Source organism: Cynocephalus volans, chromosome 1, assembly GCF_027409185.1.
Source record: "Cynocephalus volans isolate mCynVol1 chromosome 1, mCynVol1.pri, whole genome shotgun sequence".
Classification (NCBI taxonomy): Eukaryota; Metazoa; Chordata; class Mammalia; order Dermoptera; family Cynocephalidae; genus Cynocephalus; species Cynocephalus volans.
The window spans coordinates 274460412-274487540 of record NC_084460.1 but is presented as its reverse complement, the minus strand read 5'-3'; the positions used below and the strand labels follow the sequence as shown (position 1 = coordinate 274487540).

The 27129-nt window shown below is 35.5% G+C and overlaps 1 protein-coding gene across 3 annotated transcripts in view; it reads right to left on the bottom strand.

Annotated features, from left to right (window-relative positions):
* UNC80 (unc-80 homolog, NALCN channel complex subunit) overlaps positions 1-27129 on the bottom strand; it is a 207725-nt gene that overhangs the window by 112758 nt on the left and 67838 nt on the right. For all 3 annotated transcript variants that reach the window (XM_063092340.1, XM_063092339.1, XM_063092341.1), the window contains exons 23-24: positions 8864-9076; positions 897-1032 (exon numbers count right to left, since the gene is read on the bottom strand). In XM_063092340.1, coding sequence (XP_062948410.1) covers positions 897-1032; positions 8864-9076 — 349 coding nt within the window. The remainder of the gene's footprint in view (positions 1-896; positions 1033-8863; positions 9077-27129) is intronic.

Sequence of the window (27129 nt, the reverse complement as noted above, 5' to 3'; positions counted from 1 at the left end):
GGTTATTTAGTTCTTTCCAGTGTTACACTCTAGTTATCCTTCTACATTTCATGACTGCAAAGATGCAGTAGGCTTGGCATCACTTAACTAAGGACAACCCTTAAGATATAACCAGGGAACTTGAATTTCAAACCACCAAGGAAGGTCAAGAGAAAAAAACTGTGCTGTGTTCATCATATAAAGATACTAATTCCATAGCCATAACTGGAATTTTAAACTCTATAAAAGGCAGTGGTACACATACACACAAGCCTGTAATGTGCAGAACACACATATGAACAAAATGGTGTTGGAGAGGGATGCAACAGGAATCTCTTTGACTCTACTCTTCTGTGATGATAGGACTCAATGCTAAATTTTAAATAAATACACTACAGCAGATGTTCACAGTTATAGCAACCTCCGAATATTTCGATATTTCAATTTCAAGTTAAATACTATGATATACTTGTTAAATATTTTAGTACTTTAGTAATTTGGAAGTATTTTACAGTCAATTCTATTTGGTCTGACTTTTTTATTTCCAAGGACAGTAACAAAACACAAAACCTGAATAAACCTCTTCTGGGACAGTAATTATCCACGACTCTATTCACTCAGAGAGGCCTAATAATTTTTGTATAATAGCAAGAGTCAGAGACTAAAAAGTGACGGATGTTCCACATTGCCTGCAGCCCCTTGCTCCTGTCTGTCTTCTTCTCTTTCTGGTTCTTGCCTTCTCTTTGCGTGGCTTTATGCACATGTTTAACATCCATGCACAGGGAAAAGGGGGAAAGGTGCCATGGGGAGACATGGGAAGGTGGTAAGAATATGAGAGAAGAAAAAGAAGTATTAAGTGCTCCTAAAGCAGAGGTTCTTACAAGCAGGGGCTCTTGTAGTAAAGGGAGTCTCCTTACTGTCATCTAAAAAGTCTTCCTCCTCATCCTCCTTTCTCAGTCTCCTCTTGGTCTCTTCATCATAAATGAGACCCAGCAGGTTGGCTGGGCTCTCGCTTTCCCCGTGGCACAGCTCGTTCAATCGGATGCCAATTGCCTAACATGGGGAGAAAAAGAATGAAACAGCACCAAGTACATTAGACTCTAAAATAGGCTCTTGCAGTACAGAGGACATAATCAATCAATTAATGGGCATCATTTCCAGCATAAGCCTCTTCTATATGCCATAGTGTTGTTACCACCATGTTTGCCAATATGGAAACCCAGAGATGGAAGGCATTGACACTTTCTCCAGAAGGACCACAATGTGAATCATTCATGAATGTTGCCAAAATACTGCTTTTGAATGTATATATAAAAATCCATTTATAAGTCCCATTGGATAAGATGTTAAGATACATATGCAGAAAACTTGTGTGAAAGATAATCAAATATCATTCCCAATTCAGAATAAAGTGTAACTCAGTGAAATAAAACACCACAATGTGGATCATTCATGTTAAAAAAAAAAAAAAAAGGATTGTAGAAACTAGAATAATACCTTTTTATGCTCACACAAAAGTTTTTCTAAAAATATTTCCATTTACTCAAAGCTCACTTATTTTATAGGTCTGATATAAGGCAATATGCAGTTGTTTTAAATGGAGGATTTTGTTGCAGTTACAAAATAAGGCACAGTTCCTCAGAGTGCTTCTGATTAAGCTATTTCAGGAGAATGTCACTGTCATGCTAATGAGTTTGGAGGTTGGCAAGAATGCTGTTGCGGCAATTTTATTTCTATCTGCCATTCTATATGTACTTGTCGGCTTCTTGTATAGACTTTGTTCCCCCTTCCATGATACATGCTGACTTTCCTTTTGGTAGAATACTCAATAACATTAGAAATATGATTTTAATAACTCATCACATAAGCACATGGACAATATTGGCTTTCACACAGTATTCATAGAACCAATACCCTTGCTACCTGTACTTCTAAACCATCATGCACTAGTGTGTGATTTATCAAAAGTAATTGTATATGAGAAGAGACAATAAACACTACCTCTATCTAATTCCTTTTATATTCCAGCTACGTAGTGTATATAATGATGGAAGGGACACAGGATGAGACAGGAGAGTTAGGGAAAAGCTGAACTGAATATTGAACTTGGGGTTTGACAGTTTAGTTACTCTGTGCATTAGTAAGAGCGAAATTCCAACTGATTTTCTTCTTTCTTCCTGTATCATACTTTGAAAATATTTAGAAAAGTTACTAAATTCTGGGCATGCAAGAAAATTAGACTGACTACTGGAAACCAACATACAAAAATGTATCCCGAAATTCATTAAATAAAAACGCAAGTTTTTTAATGTCTTCCATACCTGGAAACAAAGAGGTCACCTGAAACTCTGCAATTAAGCGAGGAGCTAAAAACCAGGAAGCAAAAACCACATCAACGAGAACGGTGTAAGAAGATATAGCAGGTTCCTAACAACAAAACTATCACCATCAACACAAAAGGCCTTGTCCTGATGCTGCTATCTTGGGGATCCCCTTTAAAGGAGAAGACATGAATTTTGAGACTGGAGTGGAGCCATGGAACTGAATAGTAAGACTCAAAGGGAAATTTTTCTATATCAGTCCTACCAGGGTGTTGTAACTAAGCAGTTTAAATTAAGTCCACATTTATAAATATTAAAGTGAACTAGAAAATGCCATAGGTCTATGTTTATTCCTTTTTTCCTTTATTCATCCAATATTTATTAAGCAAGGTAATTTGTTAGGTATTAAGTAAAACAAAAAGTTCAATAAGTTGTTATAGTACACTAGTACTGTATTACTAGTACTTTGTTTGATGTGCCCTAGTAGATTATAAACCTATCTACAGAAGGATCACTGTTTGGCAAACAGAAAGGTTAGAAAGGTTGAGAGACTTGCTCAAGGTCACTCAGCAGGCTGTGAACTGGGATTCAAACACAGGGAGTCTGGTTATCTATGTTTTGTGTTCTTTCCCTAATGAGCATACAGACTATTGTGGGGTAATAACATGACAGAACAACATATTAAGTGGCAAAAGAGACTGAAAGCACTACATTAGTTCAGAAGATAGAGAGATTAAATTCAGTTGAGAATGTCTCATTGCTGTAGACTTTGAGGAATTGGTGTTCTGGCTGATAGAAAATGGGGACAGTAGAGACTCAGTTGGTGGGTCTCAAACGATCCATATTTAGGGAAATGCACCATGTGTTCAGGGACTGATAGTAGGCCACCTGGTTGAAGCACAATTTTATGAGACAAAACAATATGCAGGAAGGCTGAAAAGGTAGGTTGGGACTAGATCCTACAGTTCTTGGAGATGAACTTCATTTTGCATTTGAAAGAATAAAAGGTCGTCTTTGGTTTGGGGGAGTAACCCAATCACTTGGTGGAAGGACATTTCACTAGCTGCCTAGGAATGCAGAGACAAACCATTTCTGTTATCAGAAATTCTTGTAATCTATTATTACTATTGAACACATATTAGATGCAAAAAATTGAGATAAACATTCTTTAGGTACATTAACTCATTTGACTTCATCATCCATAATCTCGGTATGGTTTAAGCAAAGGTTGTAAAGAGGACAGTGATGACAGGCTAAGCAATTTGGGTTTTACCCCTGAAGAAAAAGGACGGCCACTGAAGCATTTTAAGTGGGTAAGAAACACAAGCCGATTTGCATTTTATCCTAATCACTCTGATAGCAGTTTGGAGAATGAGTTGGAGGGGGGCAAGTCTGGAGGCTAGAAGACCAGTATGAATGGGTTGTGCCATAGGAAGATGCCTCTGCTGGGCTGTGTAGGATGGATTAGATGAGGAGAGACTGTGGGGAGGAGACCAAATAGGAAAATACTTTCCTCATCCAGATGGGAAGTATTAAAGATCTGACCTAAGGGGCTTGCTGTGGATTGATTGAACTGTGTCCCTAAAGTTCATGTATCAGAAACTTAATTCCCATTGTAACTGTTGAGGTTGGGAAATCCTATTATGGTAATTGAAAGGCAGAGCCTTGAAGGGGTGATTAGATTGTAGGACCTTGCTGTAGTGAATGGATTAATAGTGCTGGTCAGGGTGTGGTTCTAGGGCTTTAAAAGAAGAGCACATGAGAAGTTCTTCTCTGCTTTGCCATTTTCTGCCATGTGAGACCCCTGGGTCACTGTCACCACCACTAAGACCTTCGCCAAATGTGTTCCCTGGCCTCCGAAGTACAGATGGCAATGCAGGCCTGACATCTGAAAAGTGCTATGGATAGAGAAGTCTGTGCTACAGGCATACACGTAACAGTTGGAAACACAGGGATAAATGTAACCCTGGGGGAAATTATCCAGGAAGAAGTGAAAGGAGATCCTGGGAAGTGTCTACATTTATGAAGAGGGGGAAAGGCAGAGGACCAGTGAAGGAGACAGAGGACTGGGCTTAGAGATGTGGGGAGACTCCAGAGCATAATGGTCACGGAAGACAAAAAAGAAGCAAGAGGTGGGGCAGCCAGGCTGTCAAATGTTGCAGAAAAGTCAGAGGACATTTGCCCTGAAAACATCTGTTCAGGAAGTCTCTCAGTTGAAACCTCTTTATAAATCTGAAACCCTTTAATACTTGACAATTAAAAGTGTCCCTTTCTTGAGAGAAGCCAAAGGGCTTAGCAATTGTAACTGTCATTCCAGAGAGGCCTCTCAATAAAACCCTCCTCGAATGAGATAGGTAATAAAAGGGAGTCAAAACATCTTCTCTCCCCATCGAGGAATTAGGCAAATTCCACTTTTGCCCTCAAAACCATAACACTGGAGAAATTGTAATTGCTTAGACTTTTAGAAAATAAAAAGGAAAAGGACAGAGGAAGGCATCTAGCCAACAGAGAACCGAAAGCAGTGTATGTTGTAAAAGGTCTTTAAATTGCTTTAGATAAATATGAAAGAGAATATGCTAAAAGGAAAATAAGGTTGAAAACCCAGATAATTCGTCTAATTATCCATCTTGGTGACTCCAAAGTTCATTGTTTATTTTAAAAGATCCCACATCAGTCCTATCTCAGGAAAGGGAGTCATCCCTGGTTTCACTAAGGTTCTGATACGTATTTGCAGGAAGATGAGAGACAAGAGCAGAGTGGATTCAGAATCCCAGTAGACTGGACTGCACTGAGCTACAGGACTGTCATGCTGGGGAGATTTTTGCAGTTTTGGAGGTAGTGGGTCGGAAGGACAGTGTGAAGAGAAACTTCGTAATTCTTCAGTGGAATTGGCTTCTGTTATGAACTCTCTCAATCTAAACAAGACTGAAATAAAATAATTGTATTTGTCAACATATAAAATTAATAAAACATGCAGAAATATTAGAATGGGAAGAACAAACATATAAATATAGTACATAGATTATCAATTGGAGAGCTTAAGTGGTGGTCTACAAATTGTTGAAGTTAAAGGTAATTTCATCTGTCAGTGGTAAATTGTTATTCTTATTAAATTAAATTGATACTCTTATTAAATTGATATATTCATGTTCCTTCCACGCAGCAGGCTTTCAAAAGCTAGTGGTCTCCAGTGATCCTCTGCTCTTGTGCCTTAATAGGCTGAAGAACAGAGCTCACATCCAACCCATCTGTCTTCCATAGGTAGAAAATATAAAGATGTCGATTGTCTTGGGAAACCCTCTGTCAAATACCCAAATTTATCATACAATTAATTATGTTTACTATATTGAAGACTACAAATGTGACTGGCTTTTATGATAGTGGTCTTTTTTCCTCAAGTAATGTGAAGGTCCAAGCACACCTTCCCAAGAGTAATAAATTATGCATATATAGCCCATGTTTATAATTTACAAATTTTTGTGAGAAATCTCCAAAAGCATTCTTATATGCTAACTAATGTTATTAAGAAGAAAGAGAAGGGTCTGGCTAGCAGCACCTTTTCAAGTGAAGTAACAGTAGTGTTGGTTATTTATAATTGCCTATCTTTTCTGCCTGAGGAGAAATAATTAAAGGAATTAAAACACCACTCCCCTTAGAAGAATTGGACAATTGAAGGAAAACACTTAGGTCCCAATTCTCTTGAGGGAGGGAGTGTTCAAAATTACCTGGCCATTTGTGGAAAATAGGAAGACATTTAACCAGCAGAGGGCTGAATGTTTTTAGTATGGTTTTGATAAACAATAAAGGTGATCGGAGTGAGAAAAACTCTTCACTTGCTCTCTGCCACTTGGTGATCTAGATTTTCCATCTGATAGTTTTATTTTAAGAGAAACAAATTTGGTCTCCTTGAGAAAAGAGCCATCCCTGAATTTAGCAAGGTCATGAAACAGCATCCATGAAACTAGGTAGTTAAAAAATTTTACTCACTATAATATAATGTTACCCACAATAAAAACATTAAATTTGAAAGAGGTAAACTGAGTTTTGCAAGTAGGCTTAGTTAGCGGGAAAGCCTGGGCAGTAACTTGATTACTTGTCTTCTGACCAGAGGAGTAACTAAGTGGTAAGATTCACAATGAGAAGCCCATAGGGGGAAGGGAGGAGGTGTCCCTGCACAATTAGTTGGAGGAAGAGCACAGAACAAATAATAATGCACCCTCTGACTACCTGCTTTGCCTTTCCCAAAGTCTTGCTTTCACATTTCTGCCTCTAACATCTTATTATAGTCTCTCAACGACCACGTAAACATATGCTTCACAAATTATTTAAAAGGTACCTCCTCTGAGGAATCTGCCTAGAGGCAGCCCCCCTCCCCACTCTCCACCCCAACGCCTCCACCCCAGCTATGGTTTTTCTTCCAACCCTGTGTTTTGTCCACTGTGACATATGCTTCTAAGATGTCTTGTTTGCACAACTACTCACGAAGCAAATCTAGGGGAAAATTCATATTTCAGAGGAAAACAGATTTTACTGTAGCACTGTACATGGGTCAAGGAAAATTTTCAAAGAGAAAAAATAAATATGCCATACTTACAAAGTAACAGTAAGGCATTAGAGCAGTAATTATTCCCATTATTTTGGACATTTGGGGAAAAGCTCAACACTGGTGACAAGAGTCAAGAAGGGCTGAAGTATGATTTGGGTATGGAGAAATAAGGACAATCTTCCAGATAAGCAGAGCACTGTGGCAAGGTCATAATTTTTTACTTAAAGATTTATATATATATTTTTACCTTTGCTCTAAGAAAGACAATGATAAAGGTTTATCATTTGTTAATTAAAAATTTTGCTTTGTAGGAAATACAGTCTCAGGTGGATCACAAGCATATCTTGCCTTCTCTCAAATATTGGTGGCAAAAACCTAACCACTGGGTACGAACCTCTCTATCAGATGCAATACACGATTAACACGGAAATCTGATGTCCAAATGCTCATGTATTATCAAGGGCCTTTGGATGGGTTTAATAACTTGCATTTATTTATTTAACATTCTTACTTGTCAGATAGTCTTGTCATATGCCGTGATAATTTTAATCTGCTTATAACAAAATGAATAGTCATCCTACATTAATAATTTATTTAAAAATCTATTTAGCTCGTTATTCTATGACTGAGTAAATGGAGACTCAAGGAATTTATGCAAGGTGCACAAAGTCACAGTTTCAGTGAAAAAAAACAAGTTCAGAATTTAGGTTCACTATTTTGGTTTCTAGCCTGGTGGATCTTCCTCTCTAACTTATGAGCCATAAAAGAACACAAAATGGAATGATGACAGGCTTTTGATAATGGATTTCATTCCTTATGGTGCTATGGTTACTGGTGTATCTATGCATCTCAAGATAATGCATTCATTTACACTGCTTGACTTGTATAAACTCTTGTGCTTAATGCTGTTAAATCCAAAATAATTAAATGCAGGATAAGTAAGGTGGAATCACATAATAACTTGGCTTACTGATTTAAAAATTGGATATCCCATGGGAGAATCATATCTTCTCACATATATAATATGCAATAGAATCCTGAAGAGGGCAGTGCTGAATCCTGATCACTGATATTATCATCAATAAGGTGTTCTATACATCTTACATGGTTTCTTATATAGGCTATCTTAAAATAATAAAGAAAATCCAAAGGACAACAATTTAACAGGGAAAGATTAATACACTTTAGTATAGACAGACTGCACTCACATTGGGTACAATTCATGCCTTTTGAATTATAGTTTGTCACTTTGCGAAAGAGATGTGGGTAAAACTGAAGGAAGAATACCATGAGTTAGCAGGCCCACTAGCAGATGCATTCAACTGAATTATTAAGTGAAATTATAACAATAACTCCATCAATCTTTAAGGAAAGAGGAATATATGGAACCCTCCTTATGTATGTTTGGGCTTGGCTGTGTCTAAAATTAACAGAAAAAAAACCCCCAGTCTTCTTGAATTTTTTGTATTCCTTGTTTTTTTAACCCCCTATGATGAAGAAGTCATAATTATTTTGAGTCCATTTTATTAGAATTACTAAGGAAGTTTCATTCATTCATTTTTCATTTATTCACGTATTCATATACATATTCGTGTGTGTGTGTGCATAGTCATTTCTAAAGAAGTTGGAAAAAAAACCATGTCCTGAAAAATATGAATTAGAATAAGAAACCGAAATAAGAATGTATCAAGCAATTATAACAGTGATTTTCACAAAGATGATTATCCAATCCAGGAGATGGAATATTGATTCCTCTGCTTGCTAGATACGTAAACTTTGGCACCTGTATAAACTTCAATTTTTTTCAATGGTGATATGGAGATAGTAATGTCTAACCTCATAGATTTTATTGAGAAGATTAAATGAGTTGTTTACGTCCCCCCAAAGTGTTTCATTCAGTGCCTGTTATACAACAGACACATCAATAAATTGTCTCCAAAACCAACACAATCAATCAAAAAACTTCTCCACTTCATTCAAGTGCCCTAATTTTTAGAGAAGAAACTCGAAAGCTCACGTCTCCCCACTGGTAGAAGAGCTTGGCAGCATTCCACTGCAGCTTCTGGTTCCGCTTGTTGCCCACGATGGGAGACCGTCCCCGGGAAAGGCCTTTCTTGGTGATGTTCACGTGATGCCCTTTCATCCACTCTGGCCAGTTGCCACGGTTGCAGCGGTGAACAAAACGGGCACATTCCAGGAACAGGGCGGCTCGGGCCACTACAGGGGCTTCCTGAGTAGGAGTGTTAAGGAGAGAATAATGTAGGATTAATGAAGAATAACTTTAAATTGGCCTTAAAGGGGATTACTATGTAGTTTTATTCTAGTCTCCGTGTTTTGAATTCGTTTGGCCATAGTTCCCAGGTTGGTGTCCACATGGCCAGCATAATAGTGGAAAATCTAGAAAACAAAATCACTGGTGAAAATTTGAATCTTGAAGAATTAGGCATTTTAAGCAGGTTTGTGTGTTGCTTTCTCTTTCTTCTCAGGAATCTCAATAATTACATGCTTACATCTTTGTATACTTAAGGGCATCTGGGATTTGAGTGTGAGAGCTTTTAATAAGTTTTTCAATATAAAGCTTTTTTAAACCTAAAATTATAACATAAAGAAAATAATTATTCCATTTCTAGAACTAGCCTTATTTTAAACAAAGGTTTCAACCGTGATTTTGCACCAACAGTAGTCTGGTATCTATGATCATGCACATTTCAAAGAGGTACAATTACTCTACACATTTTAGCTAGTAAGAAAAGGCAGTGCTTTCTAGATTTTGTTGAGTTAGTCTTTCTTTTCTTTCCCTTTTGTCATGAAAAACATACCAGATTCTCCTTAAAAAGGCATGGTTTCAACTGAAAATGTTTGACAAAGAAAAGAGTATTCAATTGATAAATGAGAAAAAGAGCATTTCTTCAGAGAAACATAGCTCGATCTTGTCAAGACGTTCTTGAAAAAATAAAAAAGACACTGCTTTTAGTAGATATACAGAAACTGGTAAGGGTCATACACTCAATTGAACTCTTTAAAAGCTTAAAAAAATTAAGAGAAGAATGAGTGTGAAGTTTTCCAGGAAAGGTCAATAGGTCATAGGAAAAATATATATCAACTATTAATGTGTATTCTGACTTGAACCATTTTTTTAGAACTGCATAACAATATTAGCCATCATCTTAGGATTACTTAATAATCATAGGTTATTCAGTAACCACAGGCTTCCAAATGGATATAATTTTCATCATTTCAAGCAATGGTATTTTTAACAATGCATTCATCTGTAATATTAAAATAGCGGCTAATATACAGTATCAATTACATGCTAGTTAACTTTCATGAATTACAATACATAACAACTCTGTGATCTAGAAATAACATCCTCATTTTAAGATTGAAAAATGAGGTATCATTTGTCTACTATCATATAGCAGGGAATGAGTGAATGGAGGTTTCAACCCCAGGTTTCATTGATGACCAGGCCTATGCTAATTCCTCTTTGGCATTTACATTGTCTTAATTTATATTCATATAGGACTTAGTAAAATAATTTCTAGAATGCAGGTAGATATTACCTATTTAAAAGTGGGGCATTAGTCCCATGTAATATTATTTTCTAAAACACAAATATATGATCTTGTCATTTTCCCATTTAAAATCTATTACAGGCTCCATTCACATCCATCATATAATGAATAACGATACCCAACCTTGGTGATTTGGTTCATCTCCCTTTCTATTCTCATCTCAAGTGCTCTGTGATCCAATTACATCAAAATACTTGCAGTTTCTCAAAATCTCATACTCTTCCATATGTTGTTTCCATGGCTTGCAGAGCCTTTAAACCCTTTTATCACAGAGAAAATTCCCACTTTTGAGATTTAGTTTAGTTACCTCCTCTAAAAAGCCTTTCTTAATCCCTTCCCCCTTCAGATAGAGTTGTATACTTCATACCTTTGAGTACTACAATTTCTCAAACACTTTGGATGATTCAAGTCAGCCTGTTAAGCATTCATTATCTATGTCTTAAATGCAGCCATCAAGAATTCTAACAACACAAAAGATGGAAAAAACAAAACGTTGGTTTTTAGAGAAGATGAAGAAAACAGACAAGCCATTGGGTAGGCTAGCTAAAAAAAAAGGAGAAGACCCAAACAACAAAAATCAGAAATGGAAAAGGAGACATTATAACCAATACCACAGAAATACAAAGAATCATTAGAGATTATCATAAACAAATATACACCAACAAATTTGAAAACCTGGAGGAAATGGATAAATTCTTGGACACATACAAACTACCAAGACTGAACCAAGAAGACACAAAAAACCTGAACAGGCCAATAACAAGCAACAAGATTGAAGAGGTAATTAGCATCTCCCAACAACAACAACAAAAAAACCCCGAGACTGGATTGCTTCATTGCTGAATTCTATCAAATCTTTAAAGAGGAATTAATATAAATTCTCTTCAAACTATTGAAAAAAATCAAAACAGAGGCCATTTTCCCAAACTAATTCTATGAGGCCAGTATCAACCTGATACCAAAACCAGACAAAGACACAACAAAAAAAGAGAATTACAGGTCTATACCCTTGATGATACAAAAATCCTCAACAAAATATTAGCAACAAGAATACAGCAATATATTAAAAAAAATTATACACCATGTTCAAGTGGGATTGAATTTATCCCAGGGATGCAAGGATGGTTTGACATACATGAGTCAGTAAATGTGATATACCACATCAACAAAAACAAGAACAAAAACCATGTTATTATCTCAACAGGTGCAAAAGGAGCATTTGACAAAATTCAACATCTTCTCGTGATTAAAGACTCTCAGCAAAATAGGTATAGAAGGAAAGTATCTCAACACAGTAAAAGTCGTAGATGACAAGCCCAGTGCCAACATCATCTTGAGTAGAGAAAAGCTGAAAGTTTTTCCCTTAAGAACAGGAACAAGACAAGGATGTACTCTCTCACCACTTCTATTTGATATAGTATTAGAAGTACTAGCTACAGCAATCAGGAAAGAGAAAGAGATAAAGGGCATCAAGACTGGAAAAGATGAAGTCAAACTGTCCCTGTTTGCAGATGACATGCTTCTCTATATAGAAAAAACTAAAGACTCTACCAAAAAACTCTTAGAGCTGATACTTCACTAAAGTTGCAGGATATAAAATTAACACACATAAAGCAGTAGCTTTTTAATACTCCAATAACAAAGTAGCAGAAAAAGAAATCAAGAAAGCTAGCCCATTTACAATAGTCACCAAAAAAGAAAAAAAAAAAAATACCTAGGTATCAGTTTAACCAAGGAGGTGAAAGATCTCTACAATGACAAGTACAAATCACTGCTGAAAGAAATTAAAGAGGACATAGAAAGATGGAAGGACATTCCATGCTCTTGGATTAGAAGAATTAACATTGTGAAAATTTTCATACTACCCAAAGTGATCTACAGATTCAATGCAATCCCCATCAAAATACCAATGATATTCTTCATAGAAATAGAAAAAACAATCCTAACACTCATACAGAACAACAAAAGATCCTGAATAGACAAAGCCATCCTTAGCAAAGAAAATCAAGCTGGAGGCAGTATGCTACCTGACTTCAAATTATACTACAAAGCTATAGTACAGCATGGTACCAGCATAAAAGCAGACACTCAGACCAATGGAACAGAATAAAGAACCCAGAAATCAACCCACATACTTACAGCCAAATGATATTGTCAAAGGCAATAGGAGCATACATTGGGGAAAGGACTGCCTCTTCAATAAATGGTTCTGGGAAAACTGGACATATGTAGAAGAATGAAACTAGACCCATACCTCTTACCATATAACAAAATCAACTCAAAATGTTTTAAAGACTTAAATATAAGACCCAAACTATAAAACTCCTCAAAGAAAACATAGGAGAAACATTTCAGGAAGTAGGACTGGGCAAAGACTTTATGAACATGGCCCCAAAAGCACAGGTAACAAGAAGAAATAAACAAATGTGTGTCAGTAAACTAAAAACCTTCTGCACAGCAAAAGAAACAGTTAAGAGAGTGAAAAGACAACCTACGAATTGGGAGAAAATATTCACAAATTATGCATCTGACAAGAGATTAATATCCAGAAAATACAAAGAACTCAAACAACAGTTAAAAAAAAAAAAAGAAACCAAATTAACAAATGGGCAATGGAGCTAAATAGGCATTTCTCAAAGGAAGATATACAAATGGCCAACAGACACATGAAAAATTGCCCAACATCACTAAACATCAAGGGAATGCAAATCAAAATTACATTGAGATATCATATCATGCCAGTTAGAGTGGCCAGTATCAAAAAGACAGAGAATAACAAATGCTGGCGAGGATGTGGAGAAAGGGGAAACTTCTACACTGTTGGCAGGACTGTAAATTAGTGCATCTGTTACGGAAAATATTATGGAGGTTCCTCCAACAACTACAGATGGTACTGCCATACGATCCAGCAATCCCACTGCTGGGAGTATACTCAAAGGATTGGAAATCATCCAGTGGAAAGGATACCTGCACTCCCATTTTAACACAGCTCTATTTACAATAGCTAAGAGTTGGAACCAACCTAAATGTCCATCAATGGATGACTGGATAAGGAAAATGTGGTATATACATACAATGGAATACCACTCAGCCATAAAAAATGAATGAAATGCTGCCATTTCACGGCAACATAAATGAACTTAGAGAAAATTACGTTAGGTGAAACAAACCAGGTACAGAAAAATACCACACGTCCTCACTCGTAAGTGGAAGCTGGAAAAAAAAGTACAACAATCACAATAAATTGTTGAACTTTCAAAAGAAGAGAACAGAACTGAGACCACCAGAAGGTGGGAAGGGGACAGGGGAGAGGGTTAAGGAGAAATTGGTAAATGGCCACAAAGATGTTCACATTGGGTAATGATAAAAAAATTTAAAAAAAGAATTCCAAATATATTTATGTAGGGAGTTAATTTTACAAAGCATATTATATATGCCACGACAATGAGTGTTAGCCTATGTGAAAAGACAGAATACAAGATTAATTCTAATGGTGAGAATGTATCTCGAACACAAGATGGATACTAATGATGAAAATTTATCAACTACAAGAGGGCCAAGATTTAGAAGCAGGTTATAGGAAGAGAAAAACTTAAGATTGCAAAGAGTTGGATGACTTTCTGCATCGAACCCATCACTATTGTGGTGCCATACCACACAGGCTAAATATCAGCACATGTTTTTGTACTAAATATTTATTTACTAAACATCTAAGATATACTGATTTGTGTCTGGAAAAGGTTGGAACATCTGTTTCTAAAAAAGAATGGCAGTCTGGAGGGCAAGGTGAACGATGCCAGTTTTTTCTTAGACTGTCACATTGTGACATATTCCTGATATAAAGCAATGAAGATTCAACGTTTAATGAAAAGAAGACAAAAATAACACTGCTGGAATAGCATTACATTGTGAACCCTGGCTCCTTCAGGATTAACAAGGGTAAAACTTGATCTAGACCATGTGTATGGGGGAGAGGATCTTTTTATTACCCCTGACTATTAGATGGCCATTTAGGGGATTAACAATGGAAGAATGAACAATCCAAATTGTAGCATGTGAGACTTCCCATGTAGATTGGCTTGCCTTCTTTAGAAAAAAGAATTAATACGAGATAATGCACTTAGGAAGCTCAAGGCATTTTTGAATGAAAAACAATTTCAATTCTCTGCTTTCAAAAACTTCCCATGGTAAAACTCATATATCATCAGTTATTGGCCCCGGGAAATTCTAATCCAAGTTTGAAAATGGAATTGAGATCAATAAAAAATAATTCCCATCAACTATACAGCACAATATTAAGGGGAGGGTTGCTTATTTTCTGATGAATTTGATCCCCATAAATAGCCAAACCTAGTAACATTTGGCAATGTCACTGCATTCAGGGAAAATAACATAGAGTCATTCAAATATTACCTTTTTATTATAATTCTCATGAGTCTGGTAGATGATGGCAGGCTTGGGAATTCTATATTCAAGAATGCGGTGAATAATACCAGTTCCTGGGGTATTGTAGTGTGCATGTTACTGTACAGAAAACTGAGGGATGTTGAGGTACAAAGCTAAGTAGGAACTCCTTAGTTAGCAACAAGTACTAAGTTTGCAACGTGTGTGCAACAATGTCCAAAGCATTCTCGTGTGGCTGTGGTTGTGAAGAATTATTTTCTTTATGAGTTCCCTTCAAAGTGTAGTTTAGAAACTACTGACTTTAGGGGCAGGGTTATGGGATGCTTGAGATGAAAGGAAAGTCAGTGCTCCCTCTTTTGATGGAGCTTACCTCTTAGAGATCAGTGCAATCTGAAAGAACAGCAAAAGATAGAGGCATGACATAATGGATAAGGATGGATTCATATCACACAGAAAAGCAGCACAAGTGGAGAAAAATGAATTGAAAGAATGCTGCGTGGCTGAAAAGAAACACAGAGTATCAGAGGTGTAGTTACAACAAACAAAAATGGACACCATTGGCATACCACAGAGAATTATTTTGGTGGACCTGAAAGAAAAGCAAGCATGTTTAAATTTCTCATTTCTTGTTAACATGTCTGCCCAGACCACCTTTTTGTGTTTCATAATGCCACAGAATGGCGTCTGTTCCATTACACCATAACTTCATAATTTTGAGATAAGCAATCACCAATTTTAACTGGTAAGGCAAAATACTAGGTTGAAACATATGAAATTTCTGAATTTGAAGGTCAAAAATTTCATATGGTTCAATCTTACATAAGGTGTTCTCTTATATAAGCGAATGGTTACAGTGCTGTCTAGTTAAAATTACAAAAATTCATGAGAATGCCATTATGCAGCATAGATTTCTCTCACATTCTACAAATAGAAAACTTCAAGCATTGGCCACTTTCCTTGACTTCCTCTGCCATTTTTTTCCCCGGAATTTTATAAGATCATTATACATATTGAATGTTTCCTTTATGAAAGTGAGGCAGAGAATTGGGACACTAATTCAAACAGTTGTGCTTTATTTTGCCTGGGGACCTAGAAAATACTGTTACCAAGAAATGATGGTTAATTGAAGGTTATAATTGCAATACATTCCTTTCCTTGAGGGAGTATATCTAAGCTTATTAAGTGAGAAGAAACCTTGACTGAATTCTGCAAACTTATATAACATTGGACAGGAACTAACTGTTTTTAAAGGCTAAATATTTTATGTTGGTCTCTGGGGAATTACATAATTTTTTTATTGCCTTACAATAAAATATAAAGGTCTTGGTTGTACAGGATGCCTATTTATTTAAAACCAATGGGAATAAGCAGTTATTACGGATCTCAGTATGTGTTGGAAACTTCTTTGCTAGAGGGCATGTGCTTGTGAGTCAGTGTTTATTACTTAGCCTGTATAGAATTCTCTGCTTGACTGAGATCATTAAGTAACTGACTCACAAGCTGACAGGCTGCCTCTACCTCTGCCCATTTCTACAGTAGCTGTGGACAGACGGGAGGCAGACGTTACTGTTTAGCACATAGTCTGGACAGCTACTCATTTTAACACTTACTCAGATCATGCTAATATTTTGGGTAAGTATTTTGAAAACCAAATGAGGTCTTCTGTTTCTGACAATATGATGGATTAGGTGTGACGACAAACTCCTCTTGGTTTAGAACAACTAAAACTGCTAGATACAAAACTATGCTATCTACCCTAAGTGAATCATTGTGCAGTATACGCAAGTATTGAGACAATATATTGTACCCCACAAATATGTACAAGTAAATGTTAAAATATGATGAATAAAAAAATCCTGAATAAAATATCCAAAAATTTTTTGGTTTTGCTCTTGTTTCTAAGATTAGATAGAAGACTCTCAGACAGTGCAATTCTGGGGGTGGAAGTGGGGATGAGCTAGTGTGGGAATATTTGCCCTGAGGATTTCTGCCGACTATACAGAGACCAGAGCATGAGTTTTCTTTTTCTTTTTCTTTTCTTTAGAAGCAGCCCCTTTTCATTCCTAACAAAATTGAATATAGAATTGCCATATGATATGGCAATTCCTCTTCTGGGTAAATAGCTAAAAGAAGTTAGAGCATGAGTTTTTCAGTGGGCCACAAGTTAAACATCTGGGTCCAAGCAGATAGGATGATAGTGCATACACACCTGCATAAAGCCAGGGTCTCAGGTGAGTGCCACCCTCAGTGGATTAATGGGAAAAAAAACTGCCCCACAGAGGCTGCCTTGCCTGACTAGGCTTGGCTCTGGGTAGAACAGAGTTGGGGGGGTAGGGGGAGGAAAAAAGTTTCATATGAAAAATTCTAATCCAAATCCCACATTTTCTCATAAGTTTGGGCCAGGAATGGGCAACACTTCAATGCCCCCTTCCCCCCAAAATAATTTTTAAAATGATCTTTGATTGATAATGTTTTCAGGTGTCTGACAAAAGAAATGGAAATCCTCTCTGGAGGAATACATTAAACCAGTACTTTTCAAACTTTCATTCTTGAGCATGCTTAAGAGTCACTTGGGAAGATGAATGAAATAGATTCATCGGCCTCATCTGCAGAGATTCTGATTCAGTATATCTGTTGCAGGGCCTGAAAATTTGCATTTCTTTCTTTTTTTTTTTTTTTTTTGTCTTTTTCATGACCACTACTCAGCCAGTGAGTGCACCGGCCATTCCTATATAGGAACCAAACCCGTGGCAGGAGCGTCGCTGCGCTCCCAGTGCCGCACTCTCCCGAGTGCGCCACGGGCTCGGCCCAAAATTTGCATTTCTAACATGCTCACAGGTGATGTTGATGTTGCTGGCCCATTGAATAACACTGCTTTTAAAATAATTCCCATAGAAAACGCTCCAAGGAGCAAGCTCATCTTAAAAATAAAAAAGAAAAGGGCTGGCCGGTTAAGCCAGTTAGTTATAACACAGCCTTATAACACCAAGGGTTCAATCCCATACCAGCCAGCCACCAAAAAAAAAAAAAAAAAATGCAAAGAAAATAATCCTCACTCGTAAGAGATAGTAAGAAAGAAAGAAAGAAAGAAAGACCATAATAAAATGTTGAACTTTCAGAAGGAGAGAATAGACCTATAGTTACTAGAAGTGGGAAAGAGGGAAGGGAAAAGGGGTTAGGGAGTAATTGGGTAAGAGACACAAAGAAAGATTACAATTTGTAATTACATGCTAATAATATTGATTTGATCATCACGTATTGTACACAAATATGATAGTCAACTCTGTACCCCACAAATATGTGTAATCAATTATGTTTCAATTCAAAAAACAAATTTTGAAGAAGAAAATAATCCATTCTAAACAAGACGTAGCAGAAATAACAAAATGTAGAATCAAATTCACAAAGACTGCAGTTATTGGAATCATGGTATATCAAATACATTTAAAGATTAATATGGGTATTGAAAGTATGATGAAGAAATTAGACTATCAAAGTTGACCAGGCAGTTTTAAAACAAGAATTACATAGAACTTTTACAAATAAAAAATGTAGTACTTGAAATTTAAAACTCAAAATAGACTAAAACACATATTAGATCAGGTTTTTCTAGCTTCAATACAATTGACCATTTGGACCAGATGATTCATTTTTTTGTAGAGAGTGAACTAAGCATTATGAGATGTTTATCAGCATCTTTGGTATCTACCCACCAGATGCCAGTAGCAATCCCCAAGTTGTGGCAATCAAAAATTCCTCTGCACATTGCCAATTGTCTCCTGGTGGGCAAAATTGTTCCTGGTTAAGAGACATAGGATCAGACACAGTTGAAAAGAGAAAAAGTGAAATGGAAGACATAGCTGAGAAAATTACCCAGGATAAAGAATAGAAAGAAACAAAGAAATAAAAAACATGAAAGATAGGTTATCAAAAACAGACTATAAAATGAGAAGATCTGTCATATACCTTTTCAATTTCTAGAAATAAAGATTAGTGAAAGAGTGAAAGACAATATTGAAGAGATAGTTGAGAATTTTCCAGAGTATTTATATTATGCCAATCACATGATTCAGGGGCCTAATAAATCTTAAGTAAGAAAAATATGCTAGAAACATTTTAGTGAAACTGCAAAATATCAACAATAAAGAAAAGATATTAAAAGCAAACGAGGCAGGGAAGTGGGGGAAGATTACCTATAAAGAAAGGAATGTCTATTAAGCCAGAAAAGAATGAGTAATATCTCTGAAGTACAGAAAGAAAATATCAGCCTATAATTACAATTCCAGCAATAGTATCTTCAAGGTGAGATCGAAATAAAGATATTTTCAAGAAAACTGTAGCTGAGAGAGCTACTGCCGATTAATTATCACTAAATACACTTCTGAAAGGTATATTTCAGAAGGGAAATGATCTTATAAGGAAGATCTAAGGTGCCAGGAGAAATGGTGAACAAAGATTATGTTAAAGTTTTGGGTAAATTTAAAAATCATTTTCCCAACAATCAATAAAAATAATGTCTAATTTGTGAATGTTAAAATAGAAATAAAATTAAATTTTGAACAACAGTTGGGGTTAAAACCCCCTTATTTTTTGAGAAGAGTAAAGAAATTCCTTAACTTTAGACTTTCTTTAGTTAAATATGTACGAAATTTCTAAAAATATAAAGAGAATATATTACACTCAAAACCAGTAAACAAAAGTTTAAAAATGCTAAACCACACCAAAGCAGGAGCAATAAACAAACTCTAACATCATCTAAAAGGAGGCATGAAATAAAAACAAGAACACACACATATATATTCACATACACAATGAAATAGTGAAAAATGTGATAAATAGGCAAATGATAGCAGAAGTGAATCTAAATATACCAGAAATCATGATCTTCAAATGCAAATGGACTAATTTTTTTAAGGAAAAATTTAAATGGTATAAAAAATTTAAATATGTTTCTTTTTCAACATACACACCAAAAACACAGGGATACAGAAAAGTTGCAAATAAAGGATTGACAAAAAGACATACCAGGCCAATGCTAACCTGATGAAACTTTTGTAGTTATATTAGCATTAGAGAAAAATACATCTTAAGGCAGGAAGCATTATTAGAAGTAAACTGGGCCACCTGATCATGATAAAAGGTTCAAATCATCAGAAACATGTAAAACTTCTAAATCCCTCTGCTTCTATATAAATAAAACAAAAATTGTCATTTCTACAAATATAAATGGGAGATTTTAACAAAACTAACTTAGTAATTGATGGGTTAAACAATGAGAAAAAATAAGGATGCAAAAGATTTAAATAACCCAACTAACAAGCTTGATCATAGATATATGTGTGAGTGTGTATGTGTGTGTGTGTATCACTGTACCCAACAACTGGAGAATACACTTTCTTTTCAACCACACATGGGACATTTATGAAAGGTGATAATATTCTAGGTCATAAGGCAAGTCTAAATTAATTCCAAAGAACCAGTATCTAGAAATGAAGTTAGAAATCAATAACAAATAGTTATCTAACAAAATCCTGGTATTTATAAATTGAAACATCACATATCTAAATAATCCATGGGTCAAAAATAAAATTATTAAACCTATTAGAAAGTACTTAAAAATAAATTATAACAAAAATACTACTACCAAAATTTATGGCATGCAGTTAAAGTAGTAGTTAGAGGGAAATTTATAGCTACATGCTCAGTTTAGAAAAAAGAAAAAAAGTATAGGCAAAATTGACAAATTTCTGTAAAAAGTAAAATTACTTAACTATCTCAGGAAAAAATAGAACTTTTGAATCATCGGTTCAGATTTGAATTTCAATTTGAATTTCAATTATTTCTAAATTTATCTGTGGACTCAATGTAACTCTAAGAATAAATCAAAAGATTTTTTCACGAAACCTCGCAGGCCAACTATCAAATTCACATGGAAGAGCAAAGAGCCAAGAATACATAGATGATGTTTAAAGTTCTGACTGTTGAGATAGAGTAGATTGACTCAGGATAGATACGGAATGAAATAGAACAAAACCCTGGATTCCACCCATGCATGTGTGGAAACTTGACATATGATTAAGATGACATTGCACTTCAGAGAAGAATACATGTACTAGTCAGTATACTGAACTAGGATAATTATTATTTATGTGAAAAAGGTAAATAAAGAAAATGAATTCCTATCTTATACTATTCACATAGTACATTCTGGTTAAAGACATAAAGGTAAACTTTAATATTTTTAGAGAAAAATATAAGAATGTCTTTATTACCGTGGAATTTCTTTAAAAGACACAAAAAGTGCCAGCCACGAAGGAAGATTTTGATGAATTAAGTTATATTAGGTCAAAATATTCTTTTCATTAAAATACACCAAAAGGGATGAAGGAAAAAAACAAGCTACAACTGGGAGATGATGCATTGTAAAAAACAGAAAATGAACTAGTATTGACTATAGTACTAACAGGGGCATTGATCACCAAATAGTCTTGTGATGTTAAGCCCCAATGTGAATTAGATTTGATGCAATGAACCTGAAAGTGTGAGTTATATCTACGGTGAGCAAAAGTCTTTTCCATAGGAGAATACCAGTTTAGCTCTTTTCCTTGTATAATTATTGGTAACATTCCCTTTCACTCTTAGAAGTGTCCTAGTTTAGATAAAAAAATATATATCCACTCCTCCTACAGCTATCTATTTACGAGGCTAAATAATTCAACATGAATTAGATTTTCTTCATCTACAGGCCAGGGAGAATTTTATGATCTCACTGATGTTTTTATATTCTTGAAATTGTTCCTAAAATCACTGACATTATTATTACTGTTACTTATGCCAATAAGTTACCAGTAAATTAGAAATCACTGTCTGTACATGTTACAAATTTAAATGGATAAATAAAGTTGAAATGTTTCACCTGAAATATATAAAAAACAGGCAAAGTGCCTTGTGTTTGAACTGTTTAATTTTTTTATTCTGTGTTGTCAAATTACGTAAACTTGGAGAAGAAATGAATTATTTCTAGAACATGTCTTTAAAAATACTTTACAGTTGCACTTCATAAATTTATATTAAAGAGAAAAATTGTGAGGAAGAGCTGTGCTGAACTTAAAATTGAACAAATTATCCCTAAACCTAATGGTCAAAGCAATAACGACAAAAGGATTGTTTAAAACAAAAACCTCCTAGTATTTCTTTCATCTAACAATACATTTTAATTCTGAAGAAAACTGCAAACTTGAAAAAAAAATCGCATCTAAATTATATGATTAAGGATATAAAACAATAAAATTATTCTAAAATAAAAATTATGGCATAATGCAAAAATTGTATTTGAGTGGCACTTAAAAAACAAATGCAACAAAACAATAAAAGTGAAGTGAGAGAAAATGTTGGACTGGAATATGATGACAAACAGCATATTCCTTTTTCCCCTCCTCCCCCAAATCTCATCTGATGAAATAGCAGAATCTATAACTAAGTCTATATTTATATCTATGTATCTAAGTCTATATCTGTATCTGTATCTGCATCTGTACCTCATCTACATATCTAACTATATTATCTATATCTACATCTACATCTATTTCTATATTCATATTTATCTATCTGTATTACACACATGTATGTGAGTAAAACCATAAATGCATTGGAGAACATTTAACATATATTAAAAACTGAGGCATTCCTGAAGGACAAGAAGCATTTGAATCAGATATTAGGATGAAACCAAAGACAGAGAAAATGAGAGTTAAAAACATATTTCACAGAAGACATCTGTGAAGGTTAGTGCCATCCTGAGGAACTAACTCCTAACCCAGATCAATAGTTACAAACAACTGCAGTTGTCACGCCTGTAAACACGACAGTAAACACTGAATGCTACTTTGATTCCAGCACATAGGACATTAGTTCTTCATTTTTCCATAGCTGAGAAACTGATTCTAAGTGTGCCCTTATCTGGGGATCATATCCTGGCTTGATCCTTTCCTCTCATAGTAGCAAATAAAATAATGAATGTGAAGGTGCTTTATAAATTTTTCATTCAAGTGTAATGAAAATGTTACTGATATTATTCTCTGCCACCACCTCTGCCAAACACTACCGCCCTCACCACTACTATCAACATCATCATCATCACCACCATCATTACCTATGGCTTTTTATTCAACCAACCAGGTCTACCTGGATTCTCATCTCCCTCTTTGCCTGATAAATGGTGACCACTGGGCTCCTTTAAGCCTTGACTTATTCTGACCTCTGGAATTTTGACCTCTGAACTATGCACACTGGTTGGTCTTGACCTAGAATCAAAGACTGTCACATATAAAAGGAACTTCTACTCCTTACCCACTGCTCGAACCCCCTGTACATCTGCCCCCACTGAATCCAGTCTAGTGACAAAGAGCTACGCCATCTGTGGACTTCCACAATAATCAGAAAATGCCTCTTTAGTTTGAGGCTCAAAAGACACTGCTTAAGCATCAAACCCACCTTTATTTTGTTTCTTACCATGAGGTTTATGAGATTGAGAAGGTCAAGCAGGGCCAAAGTAGGTTTCATGGAAAAAGAATAAAGGAAAATCTAGTGGTCTGGTAAGTCATAGCCTTATTTTGGTGAAGTAAAAGAAGTTTTAAGTTTTCTATGGGATCCAGCCCATTTTAATGGTAAGAGTCAAGTTCCAGTCAGGAATTGAGTGTACCTATAGCTGGAAACTCCCGTATCACATCTGTAAGCAGCATAACTGCTGGAAATCAGATAGGTATGGAATCATTTGATGAAAGGGAGTAAAATCCCAGTACACAAGAGACTTGATTATCAAGGTGTTTATCAATATTCCTCTAAACATAATCTCCATTCAGAAGTCCGTACTAATTGGATCTATTGGGGTTATTTTTCAAATCCGTAAGTGCGCTGCTCTCTCGTGACAAGACTTGTGTTTCTCCCATGCCCACATATCTTACATAGATCCTAAAAGCTTTCCATGTAGGAAGCAATGATGACAGATTTCCTTCTGTTTTTATATCATCAATGAATATTAATAAGGTAATTCCAATTAGTCGATGGAAAAGTTTCTTTTTGTCAGTGATAATGCATCAATTGAGGTTGACTTCTTAACGTTTTTGGTTTCATGGATAGGTTTTGGGGGGAGTCCATAAACTTTCTGATATTCCATGCCAAATTTTGTCTAAGTACACTTTTCTTGGGAGAATTTCCGTAACTTTCATCCAATTCTAAAAGAGTCTATGTCCCTAAATGTTAAGAATCACCACTTTTAAGAGTGAATGTGTGGTGTGAATTTTTAAAGTTGAAAATATCTTGTATTTTCCTATTATAAATTCATCATGTATTCATGTGCTAAGGAACATTTTTAAAGATTCAAATGCTTTTCGGATCACTAATAATCATTCACAGTCTTCTTTATTGCAGGAGACCATATACATTTAAGTATATTCTCTATGTGTCAAGAGATACTCATTCTGATTTATTAAAATAATCTTTTTGTTGTTGTTGTTACAGAGAAAGCATATGGTGTTGCTAAAAGTCCTGAATGGAAGCAGAAGATTTGCTGTGATCTCAGTTTTAGAACCAACTAATTTACATGACCTTGAACAAATTCACCTCAGCTCTTGGGGCTTTTGCTCTCTCACGTGGAAAACGTGTGAATGAAAAGAGCTGCTTGATAGATACACATGCGCGTGGGGATTTCGACTCATGACCTCTGAGAGAATGCGGAGCCTAGACCTTCCCAGAGGAAGAACAGTCTGTCAACTCTCATCACGTGTTTATTTGACTAACAGTTGCCCCAACACTACTCTCCTATCATTTTCCAATTTGTATGGCAAGCTGTGCCTATATTTTTCACTCAATTTTTCAGCAAGTTGAAATAAGATGATTTGTTATTAGAATTTTCTTTAATCTCATTAAGCAGTTGCTTTGGAAATTTAATTTCTCACTTGTCTAGTAATTTTCCAAAAGTAGCTGTGACTTTGGGATTGAGACAAAGATAGACATGACAGTACCTCTGGAGTACTTTGGCTTAAACCATCTGTAAAGTAGCAATACACAGTGGCTACTGTGTATTTAACAATTGTCAACTAGCTTCTGTTACCTTTATTTTCTTAACCACATTTAAGCTATCAGGTATAAAAAACAGCATGTATTATTTTAGCATGTTTTAAAGTAAATTCCTAAAGTAATCTCAGATAATTTTTAATAAGAGAGTCAGCATGGAGGAATACTAAATACAGGGGCTTTGAAGACAGACCTAGGTTCCAATCTGGTTATATTCTTTGCTGGCTTTGTAGTCCTGGCCTGTTAGTTGGTCTTTCTGAATTTCAGTTTTTTTTCCCTTGGGAAAAACAGTAGGCACACAATGAATATTAATCATTAGTTTATCAACCTCATAATGTCATACACTAAGAAGTCTGGAAAATAAATCATTATACAAACATAATCTTCATTGGGAAAAGTGAAAAACAGGTGAACCTCTCCAGTTGAGTTCTGTTGCATTATCATTATCAGCTAGTACCATGGCACAAAGGAAGCCCTCAACAGACATTCGTTGAGTTAATTAATTATTATAGGTGAGTATGCTGAGTGTCTTCTAAGACACATCAACTTTAGGCTTTTTATTTCTACTGCCTTTGCCATTTGATATATTTGATACGTAAAGAACTGTGCCCCTCGCCCAGCTATATACAGTCCAAAATTAGTTACTACTCAGGGAGGGACGGAGGAATGCCCGACTCCCTGTTACTGGTGTCTCACTACCACCCTGCTAATAATGTAAGATTTCCTGCTGTTCCTGATCAAATCTTGCTGCTTACGCCAGTGCCAACACTGTGTAGTGCTGTTTGACATACTGTTATCAATACTTTCTAATCATTGCAAATCTGATGGTCATAAAGTAGAAATTTATGGATATTTTAATCAATTTTTTTAATTAAAAAAATTAAATTGACAAAGGATTTCTTAAAATTTGCAAGTAAAATGAGGCATACTTTACTGACTTGGTATTTTCAATGAATTGGTTGTTCACATACTTATCCATTTCTTAAGTGTTTAATTGTTTGTCTTTTCTTACGAGTTTGTTACATTTATTTATTTTAATCTGCTCCTTTGTGAACACATCAAGATGTGATTAAGAAGAACCATGCATGACTCAAAGGAGTGACGGGCTAATTTCCACTTTCCCACCTAGAAAACAAGGGGTTGGCTCCTTGCCTTGCCAAGCTCTCTTGCTTTAGACAGGCATCTCATTGTTCTCTGATGGCTTAATTGCCACCAGCCCCAGCTCTCTTGAAGACATGTGATTGTCTACATTTTCCAGTCACCATAGCATACAGCAATACACATTGAGAGTTTTGCAATTAAAAAAAATATATTTGAAAAGGCCAATATTGACAATGGGAAACTGACTGGAAAACCTTATATAATGACAAGCCATCATTTTGGGTGATTATAAGTAGTATTTATATGTCAGGCTGAAGTGAAGCCACATACCTTGCTGGTCACTAAATAGCCTAAGAGGAAAAGCTGCAAATGCCACAGAGAGATTTCATGAATTACATTATAAGGTTTGGATGATTTTCCAAGCTAAAATATGAGTAACACAGTAGTCACCTATTCATGAGTCATAAAATCTGGAAAAGAGATTATTTACAGGTAGGCTTAAAGTTTTCCATTATAATAAAAATCTATTTTAGTTTCTCTTTTTAAGAAGTAAAAATAAAAGACTTTTGTTTCTTGATGTTTACTTGCTATTTTGTACCTATTGTTAATACTGTGTATGAAGAATTTATAAACCAGAAGGTAAATAAAGGAAATTGAGAGGCTGAATTCAAAAGTCACATGTGGGCCTAGTTTACCTGATAAAAACAAAAACACTTTCTAAATAAGATCCACTTTATACTCTTTAATTCCTCACATGTATATAATAGCATACAATGTTTAAAGCACATCTGTGCAATGCATTCAACTGATCCTTGCTTCATATTTTTCCTTTAATGGATAGGTAAGGAAACCAAGACTCGGACAGTACAAAGGACTGATACATGGCAAACAGAGACTAATAATAATATAATAATGGCCTACTCTATTGAGCAGTTACTATATCTCAGGCACTGTGATGAGGGCTCTATATTTAATATCTTACTTAATCCTCCACTAGTCCTAGAAGGCAGGTATAGTACTATGATCACTCTTATTCTCATTTTAATAGAGGTTTAGCTAGTAAATGTCTGAGTGACTTTAACACAGGTAGTCTTACTCAAGAGCCCCCACATACTTTTTATCACATTGC